General features: G+C 38.7%; 1 protein-coding gene across 4 annotated transcripts in view; it reads left to right on the plus strand.

The window, feature by feature from the left end:
• The window catches only part of MIPOL1 (mirror-image polydactyly 1), a 224,678-nt gene that overhangs the window by 15,830 nt on the left and 184,391 nt on the right, over positions 1-24,457 (plus strand). Inside the window, exons 2-3 of one of the 4 annotated variants that reach the window (XM_068165581.1) lie at positions 13,432-13,486; positions 19,316-19,395. In XM_068165581.1, coding sequence (XP_068021682.1) covers positions 13,437-13,486; positions 19,316-19,395 — 130 coding nt within the window. In that variant the 5' untranslated portion in view covers positions 13,432-13,436. Of the gene's footprint in view, positions 1-6,755; positions 6,767-13,431; positions 13,487-17,288; positions 17,370-19,315; positions 19,396-24,457 lie in introns of those variants that run through there. The other 3 variants (XM_068165584.1, XM_068165583.1, XM_068165582.1) reach the window with 3 other exon arrangements.

Consider the following 24,457-nt stretch of genomic DNA (forward strand, 5'->3'; position numbering starts at 1 on the left):
AAAAATTTGCTTTCAGTACATCCTACCGAGATCCTGTTCAAAACAGATGACAGTCTGTCATGTTCAGTAGCACATCAGTCATCAGATTTATTCTAATTCCTTAAGCTGAACATTTCATTCAAGCTTGCAGATTGTCTTGTCAAGCTACCAAAAGCCTCATAGCTTTTCTGTCAAGCATAGAGTTGCACCAGCAGTTCACAAATAAATGCTAAGCTGCAAAAATATTGTTTATTTTCTTTAACCTTTTATTCAGTTGACTCCAGTGTTCTTTCGTGTTATTTTCTCCACATGCGTTTATCACAAGGTATTTGAGGGACTGCTTCCTAACATGCCTCATCCTGACCACAGCCACTTCAGACCAAGGGCCACTCGTTTTGGGATGCATTGTTTTGACTCATAACAGTCTGGACCACCATGGTTATGACATTCCTACTCTAATCACAAAGGGCCAGTGATCAGCTTTGTTTGCAGACGTGAAGGAATCCTGCTGCTGGTGCGCACGTGGCACTGGTGTGTCCAGTCTGTGCACAGTGGCTGTGGCCTCAGACTTCTGCTCACCTTGTATGAAAATAGGCAATTTTACTATCAGCCCATACAGCTGTACCACCCTTTGCATCAATCCATCAGAACCTCTTTGGGATGTTTTGTTCATGCTTTAGTGTGAATGTTTGTATTCAAGTAGCATGGCTGAATTAGGCTTTTTTGCCACCGGGGAGACAATAAATGTTTATTGTGATTTTTGGTTGGTTGGTTTTTCTGTTGTTGTTATTTGGGGGTTTGTGTGGGGGTGGTTTTGTTTTGTTTTGTTTTTCCCTCCTCCCTGGCCTTCTCTGAGTCTGAGCCTTTTCTTAAGAAGTTTCCACTTGCGTACAAAGTATACTTGAGCCTGTGTGGTGGTGAAAACTTGACTTTAAGACACAGTTGACTTTTTTTGAAGTCCACATAGGTATATCTGAGGTTGTAAAACTTTGGGGATGGTTGAAATGATGTTAATCAATTACACTAAGAAATGAAGCAGTTAGGTAGGTGCATTTGTATAATTGACATTTAAGCCCAAAATATTACTTGGTAAAGTAGAGTTGGGCTTTCTGGTGTGTTGTCGGTGTTTTTTTCATGAACCAGACCAGGTTAGACTCTCAAAGATGCTATGGTGACTGCCTTTTAAGGGGGGGGGGGGGGGTGGGGTGTGGAAATACTTGGTTATAATTTTCAACTGTGTGTTTAGTTTTTCCAGGACAACCAATTTCAGAACTCTAAGTCCTGCTTCTAATTCTTCACTGTAACTTTTGGGCTTTTTTTCTCTCATCATTTACATGCAATGCTACATTTTCTCTCCTAATCTGTTATTTTCCTATGTTACAAAATCCTGTTCCTTCTTTATGCTGTTTCTTAGTCTGCTAAATTAACAGTATGTTCTTTTAGCAGGCTTATTCCTTGAACAGGTATTCTGAAAGACACATTGTACGTGTCTAAAAAGGAACTGTGGGGTTGAAGCTCTAGATAACATTTAAGACTGAGTATATATAAAGAAAAAGATTGTTAAAATGTCAAGATAATGAAAAGTCAGAAAATAAATTATACCTATTATTAATTTTGAATTGTATTCAAACATAGAAATATGTAGTATAGACAAAAGCTGGTTACAGAGAGATAAAATTCAATTTTATACTGGGATAATTGTTTTATGTATTTTACATTTATTTGGAAGATCAGATAAAGGCTTGAAATTCTCAATATAAATCACAGTATGGTCCTGATGAATGCCAAGGTCAGTAATGGAAACTGCTTCACTTGCAAAACACATTACTGCTGTGGAAAATACCAAGTGAATAAAATGAAACTGGTAAGCACCATCTTTCCTACTATGTGTTATTTACTTGCATTATAACATTAGAGCTTTTGAGTGGGTTTGGCTTTCAAAGGACTCTCAGCATCCTCTGTATATTATCTGTGTCCAAATTAACATGTCTTTGTTAAGAAGAGATTAATGCAAACCTTATTTGAGGTCTGTGAGTGAAAATGAAACTGTTGCTGCAATAGCATTGAGAAATTAGATTGGCCCTGGTCAAACAGCCTCATGTGTGCTGGCAGTGTAGTTGATGGGATCCCAATGCTATGTGGATGGTAGAGCTCATGATTTAAGGATATATTTCTGTAATAAAATTGTTTCCTATCATGAGCATCTTCTGTCAGGAAGGCTTCTTTTGTCCATAATTGGATCTCTAAGGAGAAGGAAATTTCTGTCTTGAGAGGAGGATTCAAGTATTTGCCAGAACAATAAAATGGATTCTAAGTGCTCACAGAGAATGTACCCTGTTGATGATATTATTTGGAACTGGCTCCAGTTCAGGTATCTCAGCTGACCACCTCTGTCCAAAATTAAGCAGGTAACAGCCTCTAGGTTTACCAGATTGCAAACAAATTGGAAGCACATAGGTATTGACCTGAAATGACTGCCACTCATCTTACTACAAAGGCCTAATAAAAAAGCTGTGGCATTCAGTGACAATTTTTTTTTCTGTGTAGTGTATTGGAGCTTTTGAGTCCTAGGGCAATAAGAAATAGACTTCCCAACATGGCAGCCACTTCACAAAACACATTAAGCTGGATGCTTTTGAGACATATTGGCTTCCAAAACCTCTCTTGTTTAGATGCTGTTATTCTGCTGAACCATGAGTTCTACAACTGCTGCTTGTTACAGAGACTGTTTTCTGGGCTTCTGTCAAAGGACCTATGTCACTGAGGTCAGTAGTTTGCCATCGTTTCCTGAGTTAAATCATGTCAGAGCAGTGGCAATGAGTAGTGACTCAATGGCCCTAGGGTGCCAATCTAATAGAATAGAATAGAATAAACTAGACCAGGTTGGAAGAGACCTTAAAGATCATCACGTCCAACCCACCTAAACAACTAAACCATGGTATCAAGCACTCCATAAAGTCTTCTCCTGAACACCTCCAATGATGGTGACTCCACCACCTCCCCAGGCAGCCCATTCCAATAGGCAATCACTCTCTCTGTATAGAACTTCTTTCTGACATCCAGCCTAAACCTCCCCTGGTGCAGCCTGAGACTGTGTCCTCTTGTCTGTGTCCTCCTGTCACAGCACAGCTCTTCTAGGTAAACAGTGGGATTACAAATGGTCTTCAGTAGTTGTAGTTTGTTTGTAGGCTTGTAACTTGTTCCGCTTTAGCAAAGTAAGAGCTGCTGTGGTGGGATCAGGATGTGACTTTTGGTTAGCCTTCAAGGTAAAGGGTTTGGCATACCAAATGGTTTAACAAATATATTCACTTCTAGTATAATACTTTGTAAGCTGCTTCACAGTAGCATTCATTTGCTGGGCTGGTGATCAGGTCTTTGAAGTCTGCATCTTGTGCAATTTGGCTTTCTTTCCAAATGGCAAAGGTCAGTTGGACTGCAGAAGGTCAGAAATGAAATGGGAATAGAATAGAATAGACCAGGTTGGAAGAGACCTTCAAGATCATCGCGTCCAACCCATCAACCAATCCAGCCCACCTAATCAACTAACCCATGGCACCAAGCACCCCATCAAGTCTCCTCCTGAACACCTCCAACGACAGTGATTCCACCACCTCCCCAGGCAGCCCATTCCAATGGGCAATCGCTCTCTCTGTATAGAACTTCTTCCTAACATCCAGCCTAAATGAATCACCCTGCAAGAACAGGTCACCTCTTTTTTGATACAATGAGATTTCTTTCAGGGTCCTACTGAGGACCCGATCCACTAGTTTGTTCCACAGCACCTCAACTCTTTGAAAGAGTGGAGCACCAATGAAGAATTCCTTTGTCCTGTATGGTATGGTTTAGAGTGCAATGGGATGTCTCAAAAGACTCAGGTATCCTGGGATATATAGTCAACAAGTTAAGGATGTTTAAGTTAGTTTCTGCACTACAGTAGCATAAATGTAAGGTGATATAAATATGCCTGGGAGCAAACTTCAGCTTCTTGCTTTTTGGACTCAGAATTTGATGGTGGCAAGAATAAACACAGTTGTGTGGGGTGTAACACTTTTTCTCACGCTGTACTGAAGGTGACTGCTATGCAGGTGTACAAGGTAACTCTAATTAAGAGTTTCCCCTTGAAATGTAATTTTGTTCCTCCTCTTCACTATCCAGTGGTAGACTAATATTTGTCTCCAGAATGTTTTTCCAGGATCTGAAGTGGAATTACAGTATCTGAAGGTTACTAAATATTAGGCAAAAATTAGAATTCTCTTCATAGTTTAAAAGTATCTTTCATATTTCAAAAACCCTCCTGGATGTAAAATTCTTTGGGCAAACATTCACTGTCTTGCACTCCTGAGAGAAAAATTCCTAAAAATAGCTTAGGCTGGCTATCATGCTGAAGTTCCCCTCCAGATGCATCTCCCCAGTAGCTTGTTTTCTACTTGGTGTAATATATACTTCCAAACTTACTTTAAAAGCTTAAAAGGGGGTGGAAAAAAGTTAAATCAAACCAGATACTCTATTGTGAACACATTTAATAATATATAGTACACTTTTTTTTTCCCCAGTAGTGCATCCATTCAGACCATTAGTGATGTCACAGAAATGAAGGCTTTCTGAATTTAAGAAGCTGAATACCTGCAGCTCTTAAAAATCCCACATGGAATGAAAACTACCCAGCGAGGGACCTTTTGGTTTTGGGGTAGCTATAATCCTGTGTAATACAATTCTATGTGAAAGTGTCACAGTTTACAAATACAGGAGTGTGATAGTGTAACTAAAGCCACATTTTTATTCCAATTTTAAAGAAGGTTCATAAAAAGTATCTGTGTTATCCAAAATGGTTTGAAACAAAGCTCTATCACCTGATTGATTTATTGTTAATTGTGGTTGGAGCATGAGTTTGGTAGTTGTAGGGTCTCTGGGACTTCTCAAATGTCTTGAGAAACAGGTTTTTAGGGAGGTGTCTGTGAATGGGTGTCAAAGAGTAGGTGTGGAGGGTTTTTCTTTTCCAACCTGTCCTGAAAGCACAGTGGAAAAACTTTTAAGTACTAAACTACCTTTTCCTTTGCTTTAGACTTTTCCTTCTTTTTTTCTAATTGACTGGTTTTGGATAAAAACCGGAATAGTTATACCTCAGTAAAGTTCTGTATAATAAGTAGATTAAGCTCACTTTACTCTTCAGGCAGGAACAACATATTGTAATAGAATCATAGAGTTGTTTCAATTGGAAAAGGCCTCTAAGGTCATCAAGCCCATCTGCCAACCTAACACCACCATGGTCATTAAACCATATCCCAAAGTGCCATATCTACAGATTTTTTTGAGCACTTCCAGGGCAGCCTGTTCCAATGCCTGACCATGCTTTTAGTAAAGAATTTTTTCCTAATATCCAATCTAAACCTCCCTGGCACAATTTTAGGCCATTTCCTCTCATGTTATCACTTGATACTAGGGAGAAGAGACCAACACCCACCTCACTGCAACTTCCTTTCAGGTAGTTGTAGAGAGTGATAAGGTTTCCCTGCAGCTTCCTATTCTCCAGACTAAACAATCTCAATTCCCTCAGGTGCTCCTTTTGAAGCTTGTTCTCCAGGCCCTTCACCAGCTTTGTGGCCCATCTCTGGACGTGCTCCAGGACCTCAATGTCCTTCTTGTAGTGAGGAGACAAAAACTGAACGCGGTAATCAAGGTGTGGCCTTGCCAATGCCAAGTACAAGGGCAAGATCACATCCCTGCTCCTGCTGCCACACTATTTCTGATACAGGCCAGGATGCTGTTGGCCTTATATGCCCAGGTGGCCAACTGCTGGCTCATGTTCAACACTGCTGGGTTTTTTTCTGCCAGCAGCTTTCCAGCCACTCTTCCCCAAGCCTGTAGTGTTTCATGGGGTTGTTGTGACCCAAGTGCAGGACCCAGTACTTGGCCTTGTTAAACCATATACAATCAGCCTAGGCCAAGCCTGTTCAGATCCCTCTGCAGAGCATTCCTACCCTCAAACAGGTCAATATTTCTACCCAGTCTGGTGTCATCTGCAATCTTACTGATGGTGCACTCAATCCCTTCTTCCAGGTCATTGATAAACTGGCACCAAAAGAGAGACCTGGGAAGCACCACTTGTGATTGGTTGCCAAATGGATTTAACTCCATTCCCCATCACTCTTTGGGTCCAACCAGCCAGCCATGTTTTACTTGGTGAAGCACCCACCCGTCCAGACCCTGAGCGGACAGTTTCTCCAGGAGGATGCTGTGAGAGACAGTGTCAGATGGTTTAATAAAGCCCAGCTGAACAACATCCACAGTCTTTCCCTAATAAACTAAGTTATGGTAAAACCTGCAACCTTTCCTTTGTACTTTCCAAACCAGTCTGCTTAGCAGATGCAGAGTCCAGCTGAACAACTGAGAACAGTGAAATGCTTCCTTTAGATAATAATAATAAAAAACCAGGTTGGAACAGACCTTCAAGATCATCGTGTCCAACCCATCAACCAATCCAACCCACCTAATCAACTAACCCATGGCACCAAGCACCCCATCAAGTCTCCTCCTGAACACCTCCAATGATGGTGACTCCACCACCTCCCCGGGCAGCCCATTCCAATGGGCAGTCATTCTCTCTGTATAGAACTTCTTCCTAACATCCAACCTAAACCTCCCCTGGTGCAGCCTGAGACTGTGTCCTCTTGTTCTGGTACTGGCTGCCTGGGAAAAGTAGACCAACATCCACCTGTCTACAACCTCCCTTCAGGTAGTTGTAGAGAGCAATAAAGTCACCCCTGAGTCTCCTTCTCTCCAGGCTAAGGTAAGAAAACACAAGTGGGCTATGACTTACAGATGGGAGTAATTGATTAGATGTTGTTGGTTTGAAGTCTTGAACAAATTAAAAGAATAATGTTGAAGACTATTTTGAAAACAGTGTCAAAGTTACATAACTTTACCCTAATAATGTAAAAGCAAAAAGGGCTTAATTTAAGTTTGGGTATGTTAAGATTTGCCTTTGACAGGAAGGAATCATACAAGCAAAACATTAATATGAAGCCACCTTTATTCATAGTGTATTTTTAGAAGTATTCCAGAAGCCTCCCAGTTTAGCTGTGAAATAGGAGGCAGTTCAGTAGTTTTCTTAGTGGTACAATTATCACAGAAGACATCGTAGTGCATATACCTAACTTTGTCAAATGCTCCTTCAGTGGGAGGTAAAACTCTGTGGTCTGCAAATATAGCCTCTTCACAATGTCTGAGACTGTCTTCAGAGTTATGAGTATTTAAACTATTGGCTGGAATTTTCCTGGCTTCATCTCATGTTTTATCTGTGTTTCAATAGCTATAAAGTCTTGATTTTAAAAATCTTAATTTTTTTGGTGATGCCAAGCAGTGTAACTTGTAAGGCCCAGGACATCTGACAAGCAAACTGTGCAGCATGATTATGTGCAAGGGACAGCAGTCATCAAAATAAGCCTGGGTTTCAGAAGTGCTAAGGAAGGATTTTATTTAGAGCTCCTTTGCACCACCAAGGAGTAGCAGGTGTGGGACGGATATTTAGCAGCTGTCTCAACCTTCTGCGAGCTCACATCATTTCTTCTTTTCACCTCTAGTGTCAAGTGTTTGGGCAGTGAAAACATTAATGTAGCTTGATGAATCAAGGCATAATACATGCAAGATATCTGAATTTATGCTGAGTCTGCAAGAAAGAACATAAAACTGAAGGGAATAATGTTGCTGAAGCTGACTGGATAATAGTAGGTCTCGACTTCTTCCAGGAGTTTATCAAGAATCACAGAATTGTTTCAGTTGGCAAAGAGCTCTGTTTGTTGGGTTTCTTCCCCCACTTGTCTCTTCAGATTGAATCTGATTTTATAGCTCAGAACCCCCAAGAACTTTTTTTTCTGTCAGTTGTATAACCCTCAACTTACAGGAACTTCTCTGAGAGTTTGTTCTCAGAGTTCTTAAAAGCTTCTGCGCTGTAAATTGCTTTCATGTTTTTGGCTGAATAGTGTGCTTATGAAGGGTTTAAGGTGACCTTTCCTCAAAACCCAGTAAAGAAATGTTTGGGTTTTTTTCAGTTGGTTGTTTTGGTGGTTGAGGCTTTTAAAAAAAAGCAAGTCTGTCCAGCTTCTTTATTCCCCATGCTGTGTATAAATACAGGGAATGATGACAAGACCAAGGAATAAAAATGATCTGTTTCTTGAAATACATTGAAAAAACACAAACACCACCCCAACAACAACAAACAAACAAAAACAAAGAAAGGAAACCAAAATTGAACTCTTTGGTCTAACAAGAACAGAAATGACAGTGCTTTTGTTATGGGCAGCCTGACAGTTCTGCCTGTGCTTAAAAGTTGTCCTGGCCTTTTCTTTTGGAAGACATTTGAGTTTTCCATTGTTTGTAACTCCAGCATTTTAGATGGATTGTGTCTTTTTACATAGTAGGCATTAGCTTCCTACTGAGTGAAGATGACATTGTGGTGAGTTTCAGCTGGGAGAAGGTTTTGGATATTTTCCAAATGAAGATTAAAGGATGAATACATTGTTTTCCCTGATGTAGACAAAAATATTGCAGCAATTTGATTGGGAAACTGGTGTATTTGATTTAGAATAGAATAGAACAGACCAGGTTGGAAGAGACCTTCAAGATCATCGTGTCCAACCTATCATCCAACACCACCTAATCAACTAAATCATGCAACCAAGCACCCTATCAAGTCTTCTCCTGAACACCTCCAGTGATGGTGACTCCACCACCTCCTCAGGCAGTCCATTCCAATAGGCAATCACTCTCTGTGTAAAACTTCCTCCTAACCTCCAGCCTGAACCTCCCCTGGTGCAGCCTGAGACTGTGTCCTCTTGTTCTGGTACTGGTTGCCTGGGAGGAGAGACCAACCTCTGCCTGTCTACAGCCCCCCTTAAGGTAGTTGTAGAGAGCAATAAGGTCACCCCTGAGTCTCCTCCAGGCTAAGCAACCCCAGCTCCCTCAGTCTCTCCTCACAGGGCTTGTGTTCCAAGCCCCTCCCCAACTTTTTTGCCCTTCTCTGGACATGCTCCAGCAAGTCAACCTCCTTCCTAAACTGTGGGGCCCAGAACTGGACACAGTACTCGAGGTGTGGCCTAACCAGTGCAGTGTACAGGGGCAGAATGACCTCCCTGCTCCTGCTGGCCATACTGTTCCTGATGCAGGCCAGGATGCCATTGGCCCTTCTGGCCACCTGGGCACACTGCAGGCTCATGTTCAGCCTACCATCAACCAGCACCCCCAGGTCCCTCTCTGCCTGGCTGCTCTCCAGCAACTCTGACCCTAGCCTGTAGCTCTGCATGGGGTTGTTGTGGCCAATGTGCAGAACCCGACTGTCAGAAAAGTCTGTGATAATGTGTCTGATGATTAGCTACTTTAGCTAATCCCTGTTTTCTTTTTTGTTTTTCTTGTTGCTTTATTTATTTATTTATTTTCCAACCTGCCCAGCACTGCTTCGAAGTCAATGGCAGCTCCCCTTTAATGCTGTAATCTTCCTTTGCTGGTGCAAGAACAGGAAGTGGTGCAATAACTCTCTGGTGCTGAATGTTTGCAGGTTTAGTCTCCTCATTTTTTAAACTCTGGACATTCTCAATGGATTTATTTTCATTGACTTGTCTCTAATTTTTGTTCTGTCTGAGCTGAGTAGATCTGTTCCTTCTCTGATGGTCCAAGAAGATCTGTGGATGTGTAGCTTGCTATTTTAAAGTGTGCTGGCCTTCAAGTTTCTTTAATTTTGCTGTAACTTTCAGGGAAACATTTGGATTAAGTTTCTAAAAAAGACTAGCCTGCTAATCATAAACCACAGCACACAATGGGGCATGTTACATATCATATAGAAAGCACATTGTATATCATACAGCCAATGTATAGGTGCTGAAAACACTGAAATGTTAATGTGTAACAAACAGAGAATTACAGAATTCTTTAGGTTGGAAAAGACCTTTAAGATCACCAAGTCCAATGTAAACCTAACTCTGCCAAGTCTACCACTAAATAATGTCCCCAGGTGCCATATCTACACATCCTGTAAATACCCCTAGGAATGGTGACTCAACTACTCCCCTGCACAGCCCATTCCAATGCCTGGTAACCCTTTCAATAAAGGAATTTTTCTTAACATCCAATCTAAACCTCCTCTGGTACAACTTGAAACCATTTCTTCTTGTCCTATCACGTGTTACTTGGGAAAAGAGACCAACACCCAGCTTGGTACAGCCTCCTTTCATGTAGTTGTGCAGAGTGGTTAAAGTCTCCCCTGAGCTTCCTTCAGACTGAACAACCCCAGCTCCTTCAGTCACTCCTTACAGGACTTGTTCTTTAGGTTCTTCACTGGTTTTGTTGCCCTTTGAACGTGTCCTGAACATTCCTCTGTGAGCTTCCTCCACTTCTCACTTACCACAATGAAGTTACTACTCGTAGTCAATGAAGATGCTATGGACTGGGTTTAGTTACTAGATTTAAACAAACAAAGGAAAACCAAACAAAACCAGACACACCCAGAAAACAAGACATGAAGGCTTTTGTTTATTGAGGCTAAATATATGTCTTTTTGCACCTGAGCAACACTGTATGTTCGAATGCTCTTACTGCTGTGCAAGTGTAGTTTAGGGAGCAGTCATGCTTTTGGTAGTCTTATTTTCTTAGATGACTGACAGGTTAATTAATTCTCTTATGTAGAACAGATCTGAATCATCTGCTGTCAGTGTGGTTTTATTTTTTTCTCTGCTCTTTTAACTTGTGAAATTTCGGTTGCTGTGATTCTCTTCAGGACCTGGAGTGTATACAGTTGAATTCAAGTGGGTAAAGAATTTTGGGTAGAACCAGTGCACTGGATATGTTGGCATACAAGAGCAGCAGAGGTGGACTTGTGTTTTCATGCTGTTCAAAAGAGTTTGACAGATATGTAACTGGTGCAGCTGTATTTCTCTGCAAGAGACCAACAGGCCCCTCTCATTTTCCCCACACACAGGACTGTGTCTTGAAAGGTTGGCAGATTTCTGACAGGCCTCTGCATGTTCAGTCCTCATGATAGTTTTTGGTCAGGCTCCAATATCCACAATGTAGCCTCTGTGCTTTTCAGTGTGTTTGCTGTCAGGAAAAGTGGTGCTGTTTGAAGGTACTTTGAGAAATGTGAGTTGGCTGGATAAACTGAGTTTCTCTGCTTCAGTGTGCTTTGTTGCCTCCTTTCCTTCGATAAGTTCCTGTCTTCCTTCTGTCTCTGAAGGCAGCTGAAAATTACACTGGAATGCTTTTGGCAGGGGATACACCATTTCTGCTTAATGCTAATACTTACACTAGTGGTCTATGAAGCTGGCACCAAGTCACTGCCCATTTTTATGAGCCTATAATGTTCTGTGAATTATTTTTTCTTTTGTAGTAAAATGTAGGCTAGCAACTTATTTCTGTGATAGAAATTCTGGTTTGGGACTTTTCAATATATTGAATATACTATACAATGAGTTTTGCAAACATAAGCCTTGTGGACTCAAAAGTTTCTTGAATAATTCTCATAATTAGCTTTGAAGCCCTTTAGTTAAAATGGTATTTTCCTTGAGGTGATGAATTCTATGGGGCTTGAGTCAAATACCTTCAGAAAGCCAGGACAGATACCTGTATCAGTGGTTTAAAGTAGTGGTTTTCTGAAGGATGTCATGAAATCTAGCATTCACCATTTGGCCTAATGTGATGTCATCTAGTCTTGTATCAAACTGGGGGCGGGAAATTTAAAAAATGAGGGATGCTTGAAACAAGTAGTGTTCAAAATACTTCACTGATGCTGCTGTTGCCCAGTTTTCTGCCTCTCACCTGGGTCATTTTTGGTTGTGCCTTGCTGCTGGGTTTGGATTTCTTTCCTGCTTTGGTGTCTTAGTCTGTAAAGCAGAAAGCAACCCAGACTTTAGCATATTCTAGGAATCCTAGTTCTTGTGGTTTTGTTCTGTTGCAGTCTTTAATAAAATAGGTAGGCAGGAAGTGACCTGTGACTGTGATCCAGATCACGTTTCTGTTCAGAAGCGGGTCATCCCCAAAGTTAGATTGGGCTGCTGTATCCAGATGGCTTTTGCATGTCTCCCACAATGGAGATTCTGAGCAAGCTGTTCCAATGACCTTCCTTACTCTGAAGAATCTGTTACCTGTAAGTCTGAGTTTTCTGTGTTATAACTTGTCTCCAAGAGAAGAATACGTCTTTGTCCTCTGTATGTTTGCTTTCAAGGCATCTAAACTTCAATAAAATTCCCTTTTAGCCCTCTCTTCTTAAAACCAACTCAACTCTTTCATATTGCCCATCAGCTGTGTGCTGCAGAATCCTAATAATTGTGTGGACTTCAGGATATCAGGGAGGGTCAGACTGAATACAGCACTTCAGATGTGGTTTCACAAGTGCCAAATAGAGCTGATAAATCACTTTCCTTTCTTTTTGCTGGCTATGATCCTGTCAACACAGTGCAGGTGGTGCACTGTCATGTAGTGCTGATTCTACTAAAATATTCTATTAAATATTCTTTTGGCTCCAGGTAAGACAACAGATAGTTTAAAATACACATATTTATCTTTATCCTTTAAGACTATGGAAATTACAGTCTGCTTGTAAACTGTTTAGAAATGGAGCTCTGACTGCCCGTTTGATGTATAATAATTGAGTTATAAGACTAGTGAAGTGTTTACAACAAAACCGGAGGATGGCTAAAGGTTGTTCTGCACTTGACCAAAGTACATCATAATTTCCACTAGTAGAGTGAAAATAATACTAATGAAAGTGTCCAGGAGGAAAACTGCTTCACAAAAGAAAAGAAAAGCTGGGGGGGGGGGGGAAAACAGAGACACAGTCTTTGAGAAGATCCTCTGCAGTTTACATTTCAAAGAGGTGTCTGGCGGGGGGAGTAAAAAGAAGGCATGTATTGTCCAAGAGCAGAGAAAACTAAGGGAAAAAGAAAAGTAGAGGACAAAGGACAACTGAATACTAGGAAATAAAGAACAGAGCAGGCTGATTGTTTAATAAATGAAATCCAAACAAAGATTGTTATCTTGGTTGTTAATAGGGGAGAGAGAGAGAGAGTATAACAAAGAGGAGGAGACACGGGGCTGTTGGTGATCTAATATGCACATAAAATACTTCCTGATATGCATAGAGAAAATTAAGCCTTGAAAACACTGAACTAATAGCAGAAATTAGGAAAATTAAAGAGTGTAAAGTACATGTCCTACATCTAATTACATTTAATTCAGGAATAGGTGAAACCTGTATGACACAGTTGAAAATGCATTTTTATACATCCTCCCTGGCCTTTGTCAAAAGCATGAGATAAAGAACGAGCTCTCTTTGACTTAGCATTTGCCACTGTGAAAAGCATCAGGTGCAGATTCTTTGATGAGAGTCTGAAGAAGCTGCTACAGCAACAGCATAAAAAAAAATAAAATGCCTGAGCCCTGGTTCTCTGTCTTCTCTGATTCATGCAGGTTAAATGGAACCAGCTGCAAATGTCTCCTCTCCTTTTGGGCCGAGAATCAGTAGGTAAGAAAAGCCAGGGATTATTACGTGACTTCCCTCAGGGAAAATGTTTTTATCAATCTTCCAGACAATTCATTTACTTAGATAAACCAAAATCTTGAAGTCTTTGTAGCAGTGCTGGAGTTTTAAACTTCAAGTACTGCTCATGCTACGTCCATCCACTCACAGGGTCAATCCACTTGCCTAGATTTTGTATTCTTTCAGAGAGAAACAGAATATTTTACCTTAATCATTTGTATTTGAAAATATATAAAAGTAATAGGCTACTATAAAATAAGTGTCTCTGTAATCAAATATCAAAGTATGCTTAATTTCACAGCTTTCAAGTGTCTAATAGCTGGATCTTAGTCCATATTTGACAAATATTTGAAGTGAATTTCAGTTATTCTTTGACTGGTATTTTTATAACCACCCAAGGCAAATTTTAACTTATTTTGGGTTGTTTTAGATTTCTGAATTGCCATAAAGTTTCTTAAGTTAGAGAGAAAATGTGACTTTTTTGGAGAAGTGTGTCATTGAATCAAAATCTGACATCACCTGGGTTAAGAAAACTGTTTGTTGCCTAGAGAAATGCTCCTAGAGGTTAACTGTTTTTTATGTCATGTAGGCTTCTAAATCAGAGGGTTTTTTTAGTTTAGCTTGCCCGAGGCAAAACGTTTCAGGATATTATGAGAGATCCTGGTAATCTATTTAATGTGACTTCCAGATCCATGAAGTACATCGTGTGCCATCCCTTGCATTGCTCCATCCTTCTACTGTCAATGGCAACTGTCAACTGCATCACTAAGGTGGGCACATACTGCCTCAGTGCTCTTCCTAGGGGTGCTGGGAGCTGATTTCTTGTGCCACTAGAGGCAGGGTGGGCTGGGTAGCTCTTCTTGTGGAAAAACTCTCCCAAGACTAAAGGACTTCGTGAAGATGAATTTGATCAGCACTAGCAAGCATTTGCATCCTTTCAAAGCAGCTTAGTCCATGATTGGCTAGTTGTCTTCAAAGTTTGTCAAGGCAAGACCAAGTAAAGAAGGTTTGGAGTCATTTGGGCTCCATATGAAAGCCTCTCAGTTTCTGAGGACAGGGAGTCAGTAACTGAACTCCAGATTAGAAGATGGACTTGCCACTCTCCTGGCCAGGTATTGGCAGCTACAACAGGCTGTTGCTAATCTAAATACCTTGGGTCAACAGCACTGTTCGGGTGGTTGAAAGTTGGATGTTATTGTGGGGTGCTCAGTTGTATAATATATATTCTGCAAAGACTTTTTTCTTCTGGAAGTGGAAATACTGCTAGAACTGCACTAGAAGTTACCCAGAACTGCCCAAGTGAAGCACTGTGTGCTTCTTACCTTGGGAGGCGTTCATTATTTTCATATACCTCTTGTTTTTCTTGAACTCCTCTGGAGCATTTTTGTTGATGAGTAATTAAAAGCAAGACTGAAATGAATGAGACAATATTTGGTTTAAATTTTTTTTTTTGTCTTAAAATCCATTCATATTTCAGGGTACTGGAAGGCAAATTATTTTGATGGCCATTTTTGCAGAATATATCCCTGAATCAGTGAGGGAGTCATGATTTTAGTTAGCACTGTTTAAAAGAAATAGTGAAGGCAATGCAGTGAGCTTAGTTTTCCATTTTTATCTGTCATAGATGTTAAATAATGCAAACACATAAGCATGAAAAGAAGTTGACAGTTTGAGACTTGCATGAGTCTTGTAGGGTATTGTTAAAATTTCCTCTGTGCTTCTCCTTGATATTCTTAAGAAGAAAGGTTGGTTTTGCTGGAGGATAAAGAAATTAAAAGTTAATGCTCTCTATCACTGGGCACCCATGATAAACTAGAATGTAATTAAGTATCCACTGATTTCTTTGGGAAATGCCTCTGCGAGTCAGCACTCTGTGTACGAAGAGTTAAGATTGTATCATCCCTTGTTTAAGGTAAGGATAAGGACAGACATTATTATTATTTTATAATAGATTCTTAATTCGTTATTCTGTGAAGTGTTGGTGTTTTCATTAGAGTTAAAATATGTTGCAGGTTTACAGAAAGTCTGAAATCTCAGTGTGTGGCCCCATCAATTTTAATTATTTGAATTATTAGGACATCTAATTTTTTTTTGCTTAATGGTGCCCGAATGTACCACTGAATCTGTTTTTTAAGGTTTCCTCCAGTTTAATGTCTGAATCCAAATTCATAAAGAGTTGGAAAAATGAGATGTCTGAGCTATAGGATTCACAGGGATTTTATATGAAGCCTATTTAATCAGGATAACACTGTTATTAATATTCATAAAGTCAGCTGGAACACAAATGACAGACTATGGAGCCTAAAATTTTTTACTTGTGAATTTATTAAAAGCAGCTTAAAAAATTAATGGAATTTAAGTAAAGTTGACGAAAATGAAAATCTTATGTTAGCAGAAAAAAAAACCCTCTTTATTAGAACTTTCTCTAAGACCATCTTGCATTGATATCTCTGACAGATTTCATTGGTACTTAAAGAAGAAAGATGCATGAATGGTCATTTAAAAGGATTTAAACACATTGGCACATTAATTTTTACATGAATAATAAGTAGTTTCCAAAAGCAATTAACTTACAGTGTACAAGATTGGAATAGAAAAATAGGACTGTGACATCAAAGGGCAAAGCAAATGTGCTGTACATTTTAAACTTTTAATAATATGACTTATTAAAATAACTTAGTTCCTTTCCACAGTCGGGAAGGTAACGGCGCAGGTGCTCGCGTACATCTTGGGTTTGTTTTCAAATAAACCAAGACCTGGAACAATGAAATATTTTGATGCCAAAGTGCTATTGGTAAAGAACAATCTCAGGCTTTTCTGGTGATGGGGGGAGCTTTCTTACAGTCAGTTTTTCCGGGTGGAAACCAGACAAACGCTGTCCACAGCGTATGACTTTTCTCCCATGCTGCTTTATGCAGCGCTGGGAAGCTTTTATTTCTCTAGAGGGCAAGATAGGTAGATCTGGGATTTCTTTCATTAGCAGGACTATAGTGGTTACTTTATATTCATATTTGTAGGTGATTTTAGACTTAAATATTTAGTCTGAATTTTTATGTGACTGTTGTGTATTCAGCAGATAAGGCCTATTTTTTTATTTAGTTTTTTAACTAGTAATCTTAATACTAATTCCAGTTCAATAAATGGAGTATAAGGAAATGAGCTCTAGAGTTTATTTTAACTCTAGATATGGTGTTACAGTTTCATTTGGTATTTTCATATCTTTTTTTGTCCCTGTCTCCCACTATACTTTATTTTTAGCTGCAGCTATATTTTCTTTTGATTATGAGGCAGATTGATTATTAACAGTTTGTCTTCAAATGAAAGTAGAGAAAAGCTTTAAAATAATTGTGTTTAACTTTTCTCATGAGTCATTCCGGGAGAATCTTCAGGGCCAGCTTCTGACTGTTGTTTGATGTGGTGAAGTTTAACTCCAACTAATGATGATTCAGTAAGTTTTGATTCTAAAAATACCTTGTGTTCAAAGCACCTGTTGTAAAGGTACACCTGGAATGATAAGTAAGTGTTGTGCATAAGTTAACTCTCTACTGAAGCATATTTGTTCAGAACAGCCAATTCATGGAATATTTTCATTCTTCTGTCTACTAATATATTTCTTTCTAATAATAGGGCAAATACACTGTAAACCCAAAGCATCTTTCTGTTTGACTTGGATCAGTAGGTTGCCCTGCTTTGACATCAACGATGTTTTTATTTTCTCTGTGTGTGTAAACCAGAAAATTCCTATTGCTAGCAGAGCACATTTCACCTATTTAGACAAAGTCTGCAAAAGGAGCCTCTTGACTGGTCTCGTTCTTGCTGTGCCATAGTCTTATTATTTCCAGGAGAGGGCAGCATTTTCCTACCTCAGGTACATGCAGGCACATGCCCTGCTTAGACTGTCAATGTTTCTTGTAATTACTCCCAGTATATTTGTTGCTTGCTTATGAATTAACTTGCATTTATGGAACTAAATCATTCCAATCATTTAATTACACCTGAGGAGCTGAACTATAATTGCTTGCTTCCAACTAGGATCTGATATGGCTTGAGCAGTATTAATTTGGTGTTTACTTTTCTGAGTGCTAAAAGCATTAAAATGATTGTGCAATGGGATTACATTTTACTAATTGCTGGCATTCATTAGCTGGGTAAATGGCGAGGAAGAATGACTGTATATTGTGAAGGGATAAAATTATGATTTTTAAATAGTATATTACTAGGCACATTAAGGCCCTAAGTCATGTTTTAAAATACTCCAGAGGTTATTAAATACCGTATTTTCTTCATGTCTTGCTATATGAATATCTTATTAAAATACTGCAATTATTATGAACCTTTTTGTGCAATATGTAGGGAAATGGCTTCACTGACAGAAACCTATTTCTTGATATTAATAACCCTCTATATTTTCAGCTAATCCAAAAGTAAATGAGGAACTTAGGAAAAGATTGCCAACTCCAAACCAACACAGTTACACAGAATTGAAAAAGAAGCACGCAGCTTCATTTGAGGGATTCTTGTAGGGAGCTCAGTTCTGGGATATGAGGTGAAGCTGTTATTTTTTTTAAGCACATCAAATCATGCACCCTTTTTCTGTTTTCCCTCAGGCACATTTAATAGTTAACCACCAATATGAACCAAATGTATTTTTAAATGCTCAATATAAATTTTAGTTTTGAATCTGAAATGTTTGCATGATTGTTATGCTAGTCTCCAAACCAAAAACATTTGCTTTCTTAGTAGTTATAGGGCAAAGTAATTTCTTCTGCTGCTTTATGAGTTAGAATATGTATCATGGTATAGGTTTGAATTTTAAAATGTACTTTAAAACAAAACAAAAACAAACAACATAACTCTTGCATTTATTAGCACTATGGCAACTCTGGGGGATTTTTGTGACCCAGCCACTTTGAGGTCTCTTTAATAAATGTATTTAAAAAAAATACAGCAGGGAAAGCATACAAAATAAGCATAAGTTGGAAAATTGTCCTTTGTACAATGCATACTAAAAGAAGTGCTTGAATAAGTAATAACATTTGTGGTAAGCTTACTATATTGGCAAGATTACACGTTTAGTTGGATTTCCCTGAGACAGAGAATATAGTTGATCTTTTAACACAGAAGAGAGCATATATTTTAACACCTGATAGCATTACATTCTCCTGCAAATCTTGCTTTTCAGTGCTGAGGGTTGTTTCTTGAAGGTCTTTGATTATGTGAAATACTGCACTGTGTAATTAACTGCATGGTCTGAAATAATACATAGGCAAATACTGAGGTGGATTATTTAGCTGTTTAGAAGAACCTACAAGTTCAGAGTTAGAGCGACCATGGTCCACTTTACCTGTATTTTATCCAGGAAATTAAAGCAGGGGAGAAAGTGGGTTGTAAAGTGAAATACATTCCACTGTCTGTAATAACTACCAAAGTGAGCAGTCTTGCTGCCTCTAGCAGGACCACTCGGTGTGATAACTACCAAAGTGAGCAGTCTTGCTGCCTCTAGCAGGACCACTCGGTGTGACTTGGGCTGTGCTTCCAGGACCAGACCCTAGACAGCAAGACAAACTAATACAATTTTTTTAAAGGTGTTGCACATAACAGAAAGCTGAACAAGGTCATTCTAAAAATTAGATGGGGAAAAAAAAATTACTGAGAAATATACTTTAGCACTGACTGTTTAACAGATTTTATTGTTCTGATGGAGGTATTTTTAAGTGATTGGTCTTGTAAATGTTCTGTCAAAGGAAGGAAAAGTAGAGGTGTGTTATGATATATTGCTTCCAATTTATTTATTTTAAATTCCTTTTATTTCAGCTCTGAACTCTTCAAGCAAAAACTGGACTCTGTGCCAGATCAAACAAGTTCAGAAGAACAAATGGAGAACTGGTCAAAAGGTAAGGACTTTTAAGGTATTAATAAAGGAACCTTAGGTGTTGTACCAGTGCTAGGCAGTGACTGGAATGTATTTGTTCTTGCTGATATATGACTGACTTTGGCAGAAAGGGTGGGGGGGGATCAAACCATATCTACACAGTGCTGCTTTAAAGTATTTGTGGTAATAGCAAAGAAACTGCAGGAATATAAATCATCAGCTTTATTTTTGTTTTCTGGGTTACTGAAGATGTTCTTTGTATGACTTTGAGAAATCTTATTTGAATTCACAGTCTGTACATTGCAATTTACTTTCTAACCTATTTTTTTTTCTTAATGGGTTAACAACTAATTTGAAGTCTGTCTGAAAGTAACTTTCTTGGCTGTTCATGCATGGTTACATTAAGATTAAGCCATCTGCTAATATCAACAAGCTTCTCATTATTACCTCAGCTAAATATAGACTGTAAGGTATGCTTGGATGTAAAGGGGACCTTGATTAACTTGTAACTTCCATGGCTCATGGAGTTGTGATGGAGTCTCATTTGGGTGGAAGGATCTTTCTCAATGTGGATGACCAGAATTTTGCCTTTAGATACATTCTTCTGTTTCATTGCAGAAACTTGGGGCAGAGGGGGTGGAAGCCCTGAGTTTGAGAGCAGGTTATGTGAATGACTGGTTTTACAGAACAGAGTCCTCAGGAAGTGACTTATGAGTAGACAAAAGTGTCGATGGAAGAGCAGGAAAGACACAGGAAGGGGACCTTCAGTACATCATAAGAGGAAGGATTTTTGTATTTTGTTCTTCAGAAACTGGCTATATGAAAGTTAAAAAGAAAATCAAAGACAGTTAAAAAGAAAATCAAAGACATAAATGCCTCAGCCTCAAAAGTGCTTCCTATATTAGAGCTTGATAGCATCTTGTGTATTTCCCCCTTTGTTGGAATTTAATGATGCATATTCTTTCTGAGAAGATCATTAATGTCAAGTTTCTCATGAAGAGTCTGTTGCTTAGAAGAAATACTCTATCTGGGAATGATGCAGTTTCACATATGTCATAGAATTTCTGTCTATATTATCCTGTAAAATAAACTACTTGTAGACACCTTTTAATTCATGGAATTTTGAGCTATTACTGAGTGAAGTTTAAAATGTATTTGAGTCATGCACCCTGAAAACAAAAGTAGTCATCGTGGAGTAACGTGGTGGAGAATTGTATTCTGACAATTGGAATGTGTAATGGCTTCATCAGTTTCAGTATTTTTAGACCTTTAGGGGTCAGCATACCCTAAGAATGGTTCAAAAGGTTAACTTTTCCAAAGTAGGCAAGTGAACACCATAGACTGATTGTGAAGTATTTTCTGTCTAATTGCAAGAAATGGTGTGCTGCTGCTCACAGATGCTTTGAGCACTGGGTATTACTGACTTCCATGTGTACTATTCTTCTGATGCTTTAAGTTGAGCTTGGAAATAATAACCTTTCTGAAGTGCATTTGTGTATCCAGTAGAAGTTGTTCTATAGAGAAAAATAAAGTTGATAGAGTTTGGGGTGTTTTTGTTGTTTGGGGTTTTTAAGGGGGTGTTGACCATTAATAAGTCACATAATGCCTTATGCTTTTATTCCCAGGGAATTATAAAAATAAAGGAATTCTGGATAAATCTACTACTTTGTATGAGGAAGTATTTTACTGAATGAGGAAATATTTATTTGGGTATTAATAATTCAATTGCATTTTCTTACCATGAAGATAATAAATTGCAGCAACTTAATGCTCAGTTCATACCCGTGGTAGGGACACTGGTGCATTTTCTCATTGAACTACTAAATCAAAGCAACTTTTAACCTTCATTTTCACAGTATCACTAAGGTTCATGTCTCTCTTGAGAGTATGTACTATGCTTGCTTTGTCATCTGTGGTATCTTTCCTTTTTGCAGCTCTCCTGTATCTAGCTATTCCTTGCTTGTAATCTGGAAGTTTAAAAGATGTTTGTAGAAGAACCTTATAAGGACTTCATGATTTGTTTGCTGTTTCATATAACATTCTGAAATGGTGAGATTAAATTACTGGTTAAAAAATAAAAGTGGTAAAGCACATCTGAGATGAAATGTAGATGGAAATTCACTCAAGCAATGGGATTTAAAAAAACAAAACAAAAATGTCATGTGCAAAGCAGTGGTAGGTTATGGTGGTTATATGGAATAATACGTAGCCTGTTAATACCTGTTATAAAATAAAGTGCTTAACAAGGGTATATCTGAAGTGCTTGAGATTTTCTTTCTAGCTTTCCATATTGTTTGGAATGTTGTATGCTGGTGTGGATTAAAGACATTTGTCTGCCTCTGTTGTGTTATATTGGGAAAAACTGAAGAGGAGGTTTTGTGCAAGTCTTATTGTTTTGGGTTTATATCTAATTTAAATGTTGTGTTTATCTCCATAGCACCTAGTTCTTGATAGGAGGATAGTGACTAAGTATACTTGAGAGAATGTATGAGGAGTATTGGCAGCAGGCCAGTGAAGACTCTAATTTTCAAATGAAAATATTCAGGATCCAAGCTAGAAAGCCACAGATGGTAGCCCATTATAAAGTCATACTGGCAAAGAGGCACCTATCTATGCCCTGCAGTGGCAGTGAGGGGGAAGCACATTGCGCCTAGGTGAAGATGATTCTTTAGTAGGATTTACATACCTGATGAAAACTACACAAAATTAATACTGTGAAAACACAAGAGGAAATCTGAAATTGGATGCTTTTCATACTTAGAGATACATTTTGAACTCAGTATAGCAGTTTCCCAAAAGAGTTTGCAGGACAGGAAAGCAGTAAGTGTGCAAATACTGGAGCTGAATTTGTGTCTCATTTGACTCATATCATGTACTGTGTGAATGGGTGGAGTTATACTTGTTCTATATTGGATAGTCTTTCACTGTTGTAATATTTTTCCTTGTCTCTTACTTCTGAGCATCTGTAGTTTTAAGGACAGGACAGAAAATAGGTGAAAGTCTTAGACTGTCAAGTCCTGTTTGATCCGTTTTGACACCAAAATAGTAATTTTGCTATCTCCAAAATCAAAAGCATTGTATAATTATTTGGAATTTCCTAAAACAAGGTAACAGGGTGATTTATCATTGATGTCAAAGTAGCTTGCTTCCTTAAAAAGAGGGTTTAATATTGCTTAAGCATAGAAATGAATACATGTCCTTTTCTAAACCACTACTTAAAGCACATATTAAAAAGCAAGTTAATGAACCAATTTCACCTGTAAGAATTTGATGTCAGCTCTTAGTTGTGATCCTTATAGACACTTTCACTGTCACTTTTTGTCCTTAAAAAGAATGTCTGGTTTATAAAAATATTCTCATATTTGGAAAACTGCAGTTCAGAGGAAGCCCTAGCTTTAAAGATGGGTGATGTAATGTAGGTTGGAACAGAACTGCAGAATCAGCTTGTACAGGGAAATATGAAAAGTGTTTTATATGGTGGTAAGTTGCTGTTTTCCAGTCTTGCTCCCTTCAGGAAATCAATATACAGACCTAATGAACAAGTTATGTATACATAGCTGCTTAGACACATGCATGTGATAAGGTTACACATGGACAGTTGTCTTAATTGCATTGTGTGTTTGTGCATGCACAGGTCTTGCATGAGTGGATGGTGCTCTCTGTTAAGATTCTGCTATAGCTTTGCTTGTAGTGTCATGGCCATTGCTTACAAAAACCATTTTCAGTTCTTTTGCTGGGTAGTGAATAACATTCAGGAAATAAAAACCTCTCTAGAAATAGTTTAATGTCTATTTACTCCCATTTGTAAATTCCATGAATTGCCAGCTGTCCCTTTTACAATCATCATAACTGAGGCAATGTACAGCCATGCATGGGTTAAGTAAAATCATCGACTCTGAACGTTTTGGAGTGGAAGGGACCTTTAAAGGTCATCTAGGCTAACCTTCCTGCAGTTTTTTTTGCTAACTTCCTAGAAAGGAACTCCTGTTCCTTACCACTTATTTGTAGATTCTCTTATTAGAAGTAGCAAGTTTTTCTAATTGGGTAATGATTTTAATGTATGTTGTTATGGGTTTGATTTTAGAATAGTAGTTGCAAAGACTTTGGGGTTTGTGTGATTTAACAGACATGCACTAACACATACACAGAGATGAAGGGGTAAAGTTTGAAGGCTAATGTGTTGTCAAGCTTTTTCATCTGATGGCCTAGTTGGGTCAAGAAGCAACTAGTTGTAGAGGTGCTACTTCCCCTTTCTCCAAAACACACCCATTACAGATGTAAACACTAAATCTGAAGCCCTTCTTCCAAGGCTATAGTAAACTCTGTTTCTTCTTTTACATGCCTCAAGAGGAGATATTGTGAGCCTATTCTTCCTCTCCTTCCCTCTTTTAGCAAGGAGTGCAGTTTACCAGGGAAAGAAAGAAGACCTGGATATTGCATGGGTGATCTACAGAGAGGCAGTCTTCTTCGTGTATATGGCTCAGTTGATTAGTGTCTTCCATGTGTGCCATGCCTTCAGCACCAGATTCACTGTGCTGTCAAGAGAATGCCTTGCAAAGTGGCAAGGGTAATCACAGGTTTTTCTAAACAGTGTAAGAGCAGAAGAGAGGTTCACAGGATCATCTTGCACTAGTCAAACATAGGAAGAATGGCTAGTAACTGTTGAGCAGCACTAAGTATGGAAGGTGTTGCACAGAAACAGAGGGATTAATGTGCCATGACCTAGATAACAAGGAGCTAGTAACTGAAAAAATCATCAAATAATCATCAAATACTCTCTGATCTTTCCTGTAATCACCTTTTCCTGTTTATAAATTCTCATTTATCCTTTTCTGATGCCTTTTCTTACCGAGTACATTTTAAGTGGTTAAGTACAGTCCACCTCTGGCAGGCTGCATGCAGAGATTGCTTATGAGAGCCAAGCTCGGTATCCAGCATCTGCCTGGAGTATTGTGAATATGATTTTGTTAGACCTTGAAAATATGTAGTGTCTTGCTCACACTGAGTACTACAACCATTAAACATGGGGCAAATGCATACCTTGAAGTACTGCACTTTGAATCATTGAAGTGTTTATAAAGTAT

This window comes from Melanerpes formicivorus, unplaced genomic scaffold (assembly GCF_026170545.1).
Source record: "Melanerpes formicivorus ecotype bairdi unplaced genomic scaffold, bMelFor1.0.p_v2 SCAF_90, whole genome shotgun sequence".
NCBI classification, from domain to species: domain Eukaryota; kingdom Metazoa; phylum Chordata; class Aves; order Piciformes; family Picidae; genus Melanerpes; species Melanerpes formicivorus.